This window comes from Schistocerca americana, chromosome 8 (assembly GCF_021461395.2).
Source record: "Schistocerca americana isolate TAMUIC-IGC-003095 chromosome 8, iqSchAmer2.1, whole genome shotgun sequence".
NCBI classification, from domain to species: domain Eukaryota; kingdom Metazoa; phylum Arthropoda; class Insecta; order Orthoptera; family Acrididae; genus Schistocerca; species Schistocerca americana.
Window position 1 is genome coordinate 340,866,117 of NC_060126.1, and position 12,552 is coordinate 340,878,668.

At 38.4% G+C, this 12,552-nt stretch overlaps 1 protein-coding gene across 1 annotated transcript in view; it reads left to right on the forward strand.

Moving 5' to 3' along the window:
• Positions 1 to 12,552, forward strand: part of LOC124544709 (lysosome membrane protein 2-like) — a 392,218-nt gene that overhangs the window by 344,703 nt on the left and 34,963 nt on the right. Inside the window, exons 6-7 of the mRNA XM_047123353.1 lie at positions 1,032 to 1,280; positions 7,262 to 7,403. Coding sequence (XP_046979309.1) covers positions 1,032 to 1,280; positions 7,262 to 7,403 — 391 coding nt within the window. The remainder of the gene's footprint in view (positions 1 to 1,031; positions 1,281 to 7,261; positions 7,404 to 12,552) is intronic.

Genomic DNA, 12,552 nt, shown 5'->3' on the forward strand with positions numbered 1-12,552 from the left:
TGTTTCAATAAATAATAAGAGTAACCTTATTTACAAAAATGTGAAAGATATGTAAATTTTCTAAATTTATAAGGCAGGTTATTCCACAGCTGGTTGCTTGCCACATGTATGGTACTGGTGTAAGCACTATTGATGTGAGTACTGTGGGGTGGAAGAATGACAGTAAAAGGTAGTAAATTTGTTTTATTGACTCTTTTTGGTAATACTAAGTTTAATGGCAGATATATGCAATCTTAATCACTGATGGGATAACCAAACCATCTAAATCCACCCTTCCAGTAGTGCACAACTTCTTTGAAGTAAGGCTAAAGTGGTGTTAGACACACATTTTGGGTGATGACATGCAGAAATTGTGCATGACCATAGAAGAGATGATTTTTGTGCAATTGTTGTAAGAGAATAGTATAGTGCCATAAGCATATTCTTTGTAATGCATCCTCTGTAAGGCTTTGTTTTTTCGTAACATATGAAGCGAAAAATGAATAACATGAATGGTAATGTGAATTTTCAGTGCAAGTAAAATGTTTGTCCATTAACACTCATATATCTCCAACTGAGGAAGAGAATCATATTTCTTTATGACTTTAAAATGGTCTTTCAAATGATCTTTCACAGAGATTTGCAAGACTACCAACTGATGAGTGTTAGAACTAAAAAGTCAACTTGAGATTTCCTGTAGTTATTCTTAAGCATCACTTTATTTCCTCAGAAATAAATGGCTTGCAGATTTTTGTGAATAGGAAGTTACCTTTACACACACACACACACACACACACACACACACACACACACACACATATTTATTCCATTCATCCAACATTGCTAAGTCCCATAGTGATAGTATTTAACCATTTGAATTTGGAGAATGGTCCTTCCTGACCTTATTCAATGTTCTATAATTGCAAGCATTATCTGTGTGTTCCCTGCAGCAGGTGATGGTTCTGACAACTTTATCACTTTTGGGCTTCCCTACTTTTGGTCATTCACTTTATCATTACAGATGTAACTGAAACTTGCCATTTTGTCTTCAGCGCAGCGGCATTGGACGTTCAATGATAGAGGCAGAGACAGGAGCCCGTGACATGAAACAGCTGGGCATAATTGTGTCTGTTGATGGCGAACCACGACTGCGTGCTTGGGGTGACACAGAGTGCTCCCGTGTAGATGGCACTGATGGTTCCATGTTCCCACCACACCTTGTCGAGCAGCATGCGCCACTCTACCTGTTCAACAAGGAGCTCTGCCGTCGGCTGCCCCTTGAGTTTGAAAAGGATCTCATGGTAAGTTTTGGCTTTTGGTACTCCACTACACTTGGTGACTGCTCAGTTGATTCCAAGCTAGTGCCTGATGGAAAAAAATTGTAACCACAACAAAAATGTTGTCACACGTGGTTGTTCAGGGCTTGTAAATGGTCCTAAATGACATCAAGACTAAGCTACAACAGTGTCACTTCACTTCATTTGTAACTGTATAGAAAAGTTTATATTATGAAAGATGTAAAGGAAAGCGACAGCTAGGCAGCATGTTCAGCTTGTAAGGATTTATTAACAAAATAACTGAACGACAAAAGGAACATGAACTCTCTCACGTAATGAGTTGTGACACAGCCAGAGCAAAAATCCACAGTGATCCAGGAATGGTTATTTTGTATTTATTTCAGTTTTAGATCACAAGATTTCACTTTAGGTTACTAATTTTGGTCTATGATAACCATCTTCAGACCTACAAAATAATGAGACAAAGGCACTGTGCTGTGAAAAGTGCATCAAACGTAAAAGCAGGGTGATTATAAATCAGTTTATGCATTAATTTCACATTCATATACCCGAATACAAACAGTTTTTTGATCAGTTGGGGCAACATACCTAAATGTGGTGCAGTAAAATTATTTCAAGCCAAAAATCCAAACAAGGTCCATCATTTTTATGTAAATTTCAAAGTGCCACAAAATGTATCTGGGTTATTACTTTGACTCGATGTGATAGAAAAATTGTTTTTAGGCAGTAATGTGAATGTGTTTTGGTGTATGGCTGTCATTCTGGAATACATTATTAATTTGATTGTTCTTCATGTTTTCTTTTTCTTGTCCATCTTACCTTGTGAGGCTCTCCTTGGACTCATACTTGGACAGCACTTCCATTGTTGTTAAGGAAATATACATCACATTTTTAAATTATCATCAAGAGTTCAATTTGAATTAATAACTCATGTATTGACCTCTCAGATATACATAATCAGACAAATTACAACAAAGTATGATTACAGAATGAATCCTAAGAGATTTCATTTGTTTCTCTTAGCTTATCTGCTTCTAAGTAGGCCAGCAATCACTGGTACTTCTGTTCTCATGTCCAAGAAGATATCTCTCGTGAAGGTGCTTGATTGCAATCCCTTGTCACAGTAGCACGATGTCCCTCAAAATGACTCACCACATGCAAATAACAATCACCACCACCCCTCACATTATCTGCAGTCTTACCTATTACATCTTACCTTATAGTTTTCATTCATGAGTATAATTTGGCTGTAAGAAGAGTTAGGGATGAATGTCACTTCACTGGAGTGGTATCACTGCAGCCTTGTTGACATGTAAATTGATTTGTTACTGCCTTACTTGTGAGTTTGATCCAATTTGTACATCAAAATGCCTATAACTTACTGTTTGTAAATCCAAATTCTTAACCTGATGCAAAATTTTGTGATCTTTAACTGGAATAAATACGAAAAAATCTCTCTCTTAGCAACGAATGAGCTACCAACACACAAGAGTTGTGCACCATGGGTTTCTTCTCATGGTTTCATATTACAGTCAGTTTTTTCTTAATACATGTGAATAACGTTCTGTCAGCTGTGCCAGATGACTCTAAAGCTCTTTTGTTAGTGGATGATACTTTCATAATTATTACAGATTGACTAACATGGAAAGAAGCAACTTCCAGTTTGCAGTGAATAGACTGGCTTCATTCCAGTAAAGCACAGTACATTCAGCTTTTTAAACATATTGATACTCAGGTCTCTAATAGTGACTCAGTTACTGATGTACTAGACATGAGATCTGTTGCACCTGGAAAGTGTGGCTGTTGAGGTCTCATGCAATGCACATATTCATGACCTGCTGCAGAAACCACACACTTACTTTTACAATTAGAATATCTTAAAATTACAGCCAGTGACACACTCAAACTTTCTTAACATTGGATACACTAATTCTTTAATGTAATATGGGCTCATATTTTGCAGCAAAATGTTTACTTCAAGCCCAACAGTGAACCATTCAGGTGGTATGTGGTAATAATTCACAAATGTTGTGTAAACCTCTACACAATGAGCTGCAAGCTCAGCATTTATAACTGTTCAGAAGGTATGGAGTACTCAGAAATATACAGGATGAACCACAACTCCACTGACACTCTTTCACAGGAGGCAATGTGGATCAAAACAAGAAAAAACTGTCCATAAAATATGGGCTCTAAATTCCATATCTTAAGACCTCTTAGCACTTGTTCATCTTAGCTACAGTGTTCATAGCTCTTAAGACATGCATTTTAGAGCCCATGTTCAGTGGAACCTTTCTGTCCATATCACCACATCTGTAAGTTTTTCAGCAGAAGTTGTGGTTCACACTGTTGTGACTCAACTTGAAGTTATTACACACACTGCATATTTTAACAGGTTTCCACATGAGTTGAAAAAGGTTATTAACAAATCGCATGATTACAAACCCAGACTGAAAGTGTTCCTTCTGGGAAACAACTTCTGCTTTCGCAGGAATACTATAGGTACACTCACAGGTTTATATGGCTATAATTCACTAAAATGAATCAGATATTATACAGCATTGTTCATACGTTACTTCTTTACACTCTTTTCATTGTCTTATGATAACTGAATATCAGTAAAGTGTATTGAAAAGTTTTAACAGCAGCCAATATGAAGACAAATGTAAGACGTAAATAAACTATAGATACAATGGTTTTGACTGTGTAGAGGAAATAAAAAAGAAACAGTTTTTTACATGATGTCACAGATGCACTATTCTCTGCTAGGGTTTTACATCCTGTATAGGCTTGTTTATGTAATTCAGACATTTTGACATGAGTTTTGATGATTTTTCTCGCATTGTGCCAGATTAATGACAGGCTAATTCCTCTAAGGCTGTAGATAACTATTTATGCTATCCTTGTTCATTATTAAGATATGGACAGTTCTAATGATGTGTCTTGCCTGGCACACCAGTGGGTTAACAATGAGGACTGACGTGTGTATCAGCCTGGAGATGGTTCTCAGGAAGTTTCCTACAGCTAACTAGGTGAATACCGGGCTAGTAATGTCTTGCATCTGTTAAACAATTCAGACATATTGAAAACAGTAACACACTTTCATGTGGGATAGCACTAGACACAGGCATATGGGGTACATAATTATATTTTGGGGAGGAAGGAGTGGCAACAGGTAGGGCATCCTGCCACCCTCTACCAATAACACTGTCAAACAAAGAAACACTGAGGATGTGAAGACACAGGATGTGGTCAGGAGGAGGAGGAGGAGGAGGAGGAAGAAGGAGAAGAAGAAGGACAGCATGAATTCTAATGGTGTATGTCTTTTTCTAGATTTGGTTTTATTGTTATTTTCATTCTGAAAGTTCGTAGTTCAATGTCATACCATCCAGATTTTTAAAAACAATTTCTTGTAATTTTATGCCAAATTCTGAGGCCAGTTGAACAGAAATAAAATTAGTAAATCAACCCAGCCTAAAATATGCAAATGACTTCCTTCCTTTGATCAGATGTCTTGGAGAGTTAGAATAACTGTGCAATAGCTGGACAGCATAGTTTGCACAAAACATGTATTTGCAGTAGCCAAAACTAAGGCAATATTGAAGGAAAGTGGTAGACATACAAAGCATCACAATTGGGAAGACGTAACAGTAGTAGTGGAAAAAATTGTTAGTTATTAGTGTAAAATTAAGTAGACAGATAACATATGAAATGAAAGATACTAAGAAAAGAACATGTGAGCAAAGAAATGAGAGTCTTTACCATAAGGAGAGACAGGTAATAAGGACATCTATTACATCTTACAAAATACTTAACTTTCTACTCAAAGATGGAATAGAGAAGCTGCAGTGGTGAAAAACTGTATGATCAGACAAACATTAAACTACATCAGAATGAAAATGCCCATACAGAAATTTATTAAATTCAGAAAAAAACATGTGGTCTGCCTAGAACTTATCTTCAGAAGGCATCTCTCCCAGGAGTACCAATGGACACACACACAAAGATAAGAAGACTGCTCTCATAGCTTTTGAAACCACAGATACATTTTCATAGTAGAGAAGTAGTAGTACTGAACATGTAAGAGAAGTGTGCCGAGTCACTCAGAAACCAGGCCTGTCAGACAAGATGGATTCATTTTAACCTGTGCTCTGAGTTATCTTCCTTTCCCCTTGTCTCTTAATCCCCCATAATCCCCCAACATTTTTTTTTCTATCATGAAGAAGGAACCTGTCTTTCTGAAAGATCAGAGCACAGGCTATACAGGGTGCATAAAAAGGAATCATCATATTTAAAAAAAATCATAACCATTATGTTATTTGAGATATGTACTAGAACAACATATGGTTGGAAAGAGCAAACTCTCAAGTTTTACATGGTTCCTGCTAGTAGCAGCAGTGTGCGTCCATTTCAGTTCTAGTAAAAATTGTGTTGGGACAACAGAAAGCATTTCGTGCTCTACGTTTTGTGTGGAGCATATCAGTAATAACTTTTCAACTTGACTTTCATACTAGGTATCATGTGGATCCTCCTACAGCACAGAGCATTAGACGATGACACGAAGAATTCCAAGAAACAGAATGTTTGTGTAAAGGCAAATCTCCAGGCTGTCCATGAGTACCTAGACACAGACTTCGAAAGCATCCACCATAGTTTCAAAAGGAGTCCGTAGAAATCCATGCAACGTGCTGCTACACAGCTCAACAAGCCCCCGATGTCCATTTGGCATGTGTTGTGTTGCCATTTGCACATATAATTGTACAAAATTCAGCTACTGCAAGCTCTTCGTGAACATGGCAAACAATGTGTGGGATTCTGAATTTCATTCTTGGCAAGATGGGGATGCCAGTTTCCTTCCACACTTAGTGTTTAGTGACAAGGCAACATTCCATTTAAATGAAAAAGTGAACTATCTTAATGTGAGAATATGAGGTATGGAACAACCACAAGAAGTTGCAAAACATGAGAGGGATTCTCCAAAATTTAATGTGTCTTATGCAGTTTCACGTGAAAAAGTGTATGGTCTATTTTTCTTTCCCAAGGACATGATTGCAGGAAGCATGTATCTTGATATGCCTGAGAACTTAGAGACTGATTTGAATGACTTCATTTACCAACAGGATGGGGCCACACTGGCATCTGGGAGTGGAAGAATTTTTAAATTGAAGGATTACTGAATAATGGGTCGGTTGCACTGGACCAAATGATGCAGCCTTATATTACTGGCCTCCAAGGTCACTGGACTTGACTGTATGTGATTATTTCTTGTGGGGGTTTATAAAAGACTCTGTTTATGTGCCTATTTTAACAACAATGAATGAACAGAGACATCACATAACAGCAGCTGTGGAAGCAGTAACTCAAGACATGCTTACTGCAGTGTGGGAACAACTTGAATACCACATTGACAAATGCCATGCATCTCAAGGAGGCATATTAAACCCCTATGAAAAGGTACAAAAAATCTTTTTCAGTTTCCCTTTCATCCAAAAGCAAAATTCATTGTATGTTTTATTAGTTTCAGAAAGAAAGACATGACAAATCGGATGATTCTTTTTGATACACCCTGCATTTGTGTATGTAACGGTAATAGCAGTGGGTGCACTGTCCAGCTTAAGTTTAGACCAGTCCATGTGCCTGTTTGTAAATAATAAAATGTGTAAGTCCTTTTATTGTAACAAAACTGTGCCTACACAGTTGCTCATTCACTCATTGTCCATTACAGTCGTAACAACAAGCTCTCCCATTGTTGGAACATTTTGTAATTAGTTTGGGTATTTGAGGAATGAAAACATACAGTTTTACATAACTGACAGGTGCTTTCTTTATATAACGTGTTTACTCTCTCTCCACTGCTAGTCTGTACAACTATGTGATATTGCTCCTTTACATCAGGCAGTTACATGGATGTTGCAGTTAGGTATATACAAAGAGAGAATCTGTTACAGCTCAATAACTCTATTTAAAGTCCACAAAATTTCCAGGTGAACGATATTCCTGCAAGACGGTACAGGCCTCCACGAAATGTGTTTGCAAGGGGTGACGTCAATCCTGAAAATGCTTGCTTCTGCCAGAGTGATGAGTGTCCACCTGGAGGAGTCTTCAATGCTTCACCGTGTGCCTTTGGTAAGAAGAGAAAAGTAACCTACAAATAATGGATTTTATATGCCATTTATTTGCAGTTATTGAATGTCTTCTCTACCAAATATTGTCATTGTCATCTTCAATAAATTCAGTTGCTGTCAATTAAAAAATATTATATTCCAATGGAGATTATTTAAGCTTTGAAACTTGTCAATGTACAGGTGGGTATCAAATGTTTATGTACTTTAATATACCACCAATCTGAAGTAATAACAATGTCTTGTGTACTAGCTGTTCTCTGTAACTGCAGTAGTGGAACCTCATCTGCTGTATATTAGATGACATGTTAGATATTTGACCTTGAAACTGGTCAAATACAAATGAACTGAGATAGAAAGTCCCTCTGATTTTAAAATATAACCTATTATTGGAAGCAGGCCAGAGGCAGCAGAAACATCAACTGTGTTACGAATCAGTAATATGAAGACTAGCTGTGTCCAAAGTAATTATGGTGTACAGTCATCACAGTTTTTATGTATTTATCATCTCCCTAGTTAACAGTTAGTAGAAATTAGAAATCTGAGCAGAAAGCATTCTATGGTAACAACTAACAAATCTTTGTAATTTGTGAGAAGATAATGCCATAGTTAAAAAAGCAGGCAGACTGTGATGATTTTTTCCAGAGTGAAAGTCAACCCTGGTGGCTTCTGACATCATCTTCACAGCATCCATGAGACACAGCCAGGACACAGTCACTGCATGATAGTCAAGACTGAACTCTAAATACTGCAGTTGCCCTCGTCTCTACTAATAATCATTATGTAGAAATATAAACCATCTTTTAGAAGTGTTACTTTCCAAAGAATTTTAAACTTTGATGGTATGAAAAATTGTAGAATCTGTTGCCTGTCCACTTCATCTCTGTTACTGGTAGTGTTAAGTGAAAGAGACTGAAGTTACTTCATCAATGTCACTCTCTTTGCTATGGTAATCCATGTGCAGGCAAAGCTTGCTTGCCATACACAATCATTGCTAAAATTGGTCAACATGTAATTTGCTGACCATGCATGACTGTCAATGGGGTGACACAGCAAACATACTAACAGACAAAAACTTCTACTTCATTGTTCGAAGAGCAGGATATTAAAGATGACTGCCATAATTGTAAATCAGAACTTAATGCGAGATTAGGTTGCAGAAACAGGCAAGTGGGTATCACAAGCTACACATCTGCAACATCAACATGTGGGTGACTATTAAGACACTTCTGATTGTCACCAATTTTAGCATGATGCTCTTGCTACCAGTATTGAACAGCATGGACCAACTGTGACTGTAGCTAGATATATGTAGTCGATGTAGAATGTTGTTATGTATATGAATGCCTGTGTTCTACTATAAACATGAAACTGATTAAGGTTTACTAGGGCTACAATTTCATTGAACTTTTACCACTGTTCCATTTTTCAGGATAAATTATGAATAAGAATTACATGGAAAATTTGATGAGGGACACAGATGCTAAATAATAAGGCACACTCTTCCAAGATAAAACTGCTCTAACTCATAATATTTTAACATTATTTAGCATACAAGCAGCTCCATATTATGAATCATCTATAGTCAATTTCACAGCAGAGAATTTGGTTAAATTTCTTTCACCATTGCATTAAGGGAACTTTGCACTAGATTGCATTGTGAATAATATACAAGTACTTTAGAAATAAGTTGTATGCATACTTCCCCCAACTTGATTGCTGTACAACAATTCCAGTCAGTTCAAGGCTATTTTTTGCTATTTTATTTGCCATGTTTGTTGTTTTGATAGCCACCTGTAAATAGTTGTAATTAGGAATAAGCACAACACAAAAAGTAGACTGAACACAACTTTATTTCATGAAAGCATTAACAGATTTAACACAGTATTTAAGTAACATTCAGCAGGAACCAATTACATACACAAAGAACTATAGTAATACACATAGAACTAAGGCCAAGTGTAGCTCAGCTAGCCTTGTCTGAAGGCACCATCTGTGGATGACATAGTACTGCCGAAGCATGGCCTTTTGAAGGTATGTGCACACCTCACTGCATTCCTCCTGTCTTAAGGAGATCACAGATTCTTGAGACATCCATGCTGTCCTCCTTGTCTGCTGGGCTCTGGCTAAGGTGGTGTGCTGCAGCAGGAGCATACACTCTGAAGTGCTTTGGGTGCAGACACATTCTGCCCCCACTTTCCCATGTCAAATCATATGGCAACAGTTACAACACTGTGGTTGTTTCCATGTCAACCTTGGGCATCAGCTCTGGCATTGGTGCTCTTGGTGTGGTGACCGTACAAGTATCAGCGGTCACTTTGGGATGGATGATGGAATCCCTGAATATGGTGTTGGAAGGAACAGAAGAACTGTTGATTAGGCCACTGAGGACAGATGTCCTTGCCTGCGCATGGGAATGGAGAACTGGCAGTGGTAGGTGATGTGACACCTAATGTGGATGGGCTCAGAGGTGACAATGGGACATCAGGGGGTACCCTGTTGTCCATGCGAAAGTGAAGCTGATCATGGTGCCTGGAGAAACGACCATTCTCCGCGCAAGTGTCGCAGAGATCCTGCCCCTGGCATCTGGTGATGACAGCTGGAATCCATTTAGGGTAACCCTCCGCAAAACTGGATATGAAGCTACAACCTTCATGATCTGTGTGCTAGTTACAGGAAAACCATCAACCTTCTGCTGTGTGGTGATATCAGTGTGGAAACAAAGCAATTCCTCCTGATCAGACCCTGGGTCTGGACTGTCTGGCAGGCAGGACAAAGCATCGGCATTTGTGTGTTGATTCATAGGGCAGAAATGAATCGTGCAGTTGTAATGCGAAATAAAAGGAGCCCAGTGTTGAATGTGTTGTACCACTTTATCTGGTAATGCTGCAAAAGGACTGAATAAGGAAAGCAATGGTTTATGTCGATGACCAGGTGGAATTTGGTACCATAGAGAAAAACATGGAATTTCTTCACAGGATATACAATGACCAAAGCTTCCTTTTCTATCTGAGAGTGCCTAATGTGAGCAGGGGTCAATGTTTTTGAGGCTTGAGCAATAGGTCACTGAGAACCATTGGGATATCTATGAGCCAGTACTGCCCCCAACCTGTACTGTGAAGTGTCTGTCGCAAGGACCAATTGAAAGCCTGTTTGGTACGTCACTAAGAGGGGTGCAGATGGCAACATGGCCTTATGAAGGGTGGAAAATGCAGTTTCACAAGTCGGCAATCAGCGAAACTGAGTCCCTTCGCACAGCAACACATGCAATGGCTGCATGATTGTTGCTGCCCCAGAAAAAAGTTTATGGTGGTAGGCAGCTTTGCATACAAAAACCTGAAGTTCTTTGACTGACATAGTGTGGAAGTGACATAATAGCAAAAACACGTTGATGCAGGGGATTGAGACATTTGCAAGAAACTTCATTCCAAGCTAAATGATAGAAGGTTGAAAAACAATTGACGTTTTTCAAAATTGCACTTCAACCCAGCCACTTGGAGGACAGAAAAAAAAAAACAGTACAGAGATTTTGTAAATGTTCCTCAATGTAATCCAAATAGTTTGCAGAACCTGACACACACACATGTTGTTCCAAAAAAATGCTGAAAAATAGCAGGAGTGCTGGTGACAAGTGTTGGTACAGTTAAATTGTGGTATTGACAAATAACATACATTGTGACTCTGTATCTAAAGGGAGTAGCAAATAGGTATCTGACAAGTCAATTTTTGATAAGTGTTGACCACTTGATAACTTCACAAGGAGTTTGTCTTAGTGATATTGGATATGTATGCACTATACATTGTGCGTTCACATAAGCTTCAAAATAGCCACAAAAGTGTAACTGGCCAGACTATTTCTTTACTGTAACTAAGGGGATACACCATTCATCTGATGCAATGGTCTGAACAATGCCACATCCATGAGGCGATTTAATTCATCTTTGACTTGTTCCCTGAGTGTCACTCGAACCAAATGGGCCCGGAAAAAAGATGCCAAGCAGAAGGTTTCATGGTAACATGCATGTACAAATTATTGACACCCCATTCCAGGAGAGAACAAAGAGAAAAACTCGGAACATAATGCATTAACTGTGTTTATGGCACTTGTTCAGAGACTAAATTCACTTCATCTGAAATGGTAAAATTAAACAACTTAAAAGCATCTAATCAAACAAGATTCTCAGTGTGTGCATTATCTACAACAAGAAATGTAAGTGATCAGACTACTGACTTGTAGGTCACTGGGGCAGAGAATTAGCTGAGAACAGGAATACTCTGTTCATTGTAATTTAATAACTTTCGTGACTTACGGAGAAGCAGAGGGGAGCCCAAGTCCATTTAAGTTTGTGAGTTTAACAAGGTTGCTGAAGCTCCTGCATCCACTTGCATCTGCAGATTTTTACAAATAACCATAACATCAATGAAAGGCTTGTTAGGTACAACAGAAGAAGCCGATACAATGTTTACATCCTTAACTGCATCAGATCTTTGTGCTGAGTTTTTTCATTACAAACAAAAGCAATGTCGCTTTTTTTGTTGCAGTCATGACAAGTAGCTCAGTGTTTTGGGCTGTCTGGGTGTTCATGGTTAATGAAGCAATAAGGGCAGGACAAGAGTGTGAAACTCTTTAATTTACTGACCTGTTTACTATGTTGGTGCAGCTGTTGCTGGAAGTGAGGCCAGCTGCTTTGATGCCATGATAGTGTGTGGGCCACCACAATCATGCCTTCCCCTGTGAACTATATGAAGCTTGGTGTGGAGGAGAGAATTGGATTTCTGATACCTCACAACTTGACTCAATTTGGTTATCTGCTTCTCATGACACCTTGAACAACTGTGCAATAGCTAAAATCTCAGAAATGGATTTTCACACTGGAGAGCACATTCTCAACCTCACGATCTGGAGCTAAACGAATAATAAGATCTCTCACTATCTGATCAGCATATGGCTCTTTATGCACATCAGATACAAAACGATGACAATGACTTAATCCACTGAGTTCAGCTGGCCATGGTCAATAGGATTGATGCAGTTGCTTCCAATAGAAGTAAAACTTGACCAGGGATGCAATAACATGGGTGCACTTGGAGTAGTGTTTTGAAAGAAGTTCACAGATTTGGTCAAACGTTACAGAAGACAGATCCTGCAATGA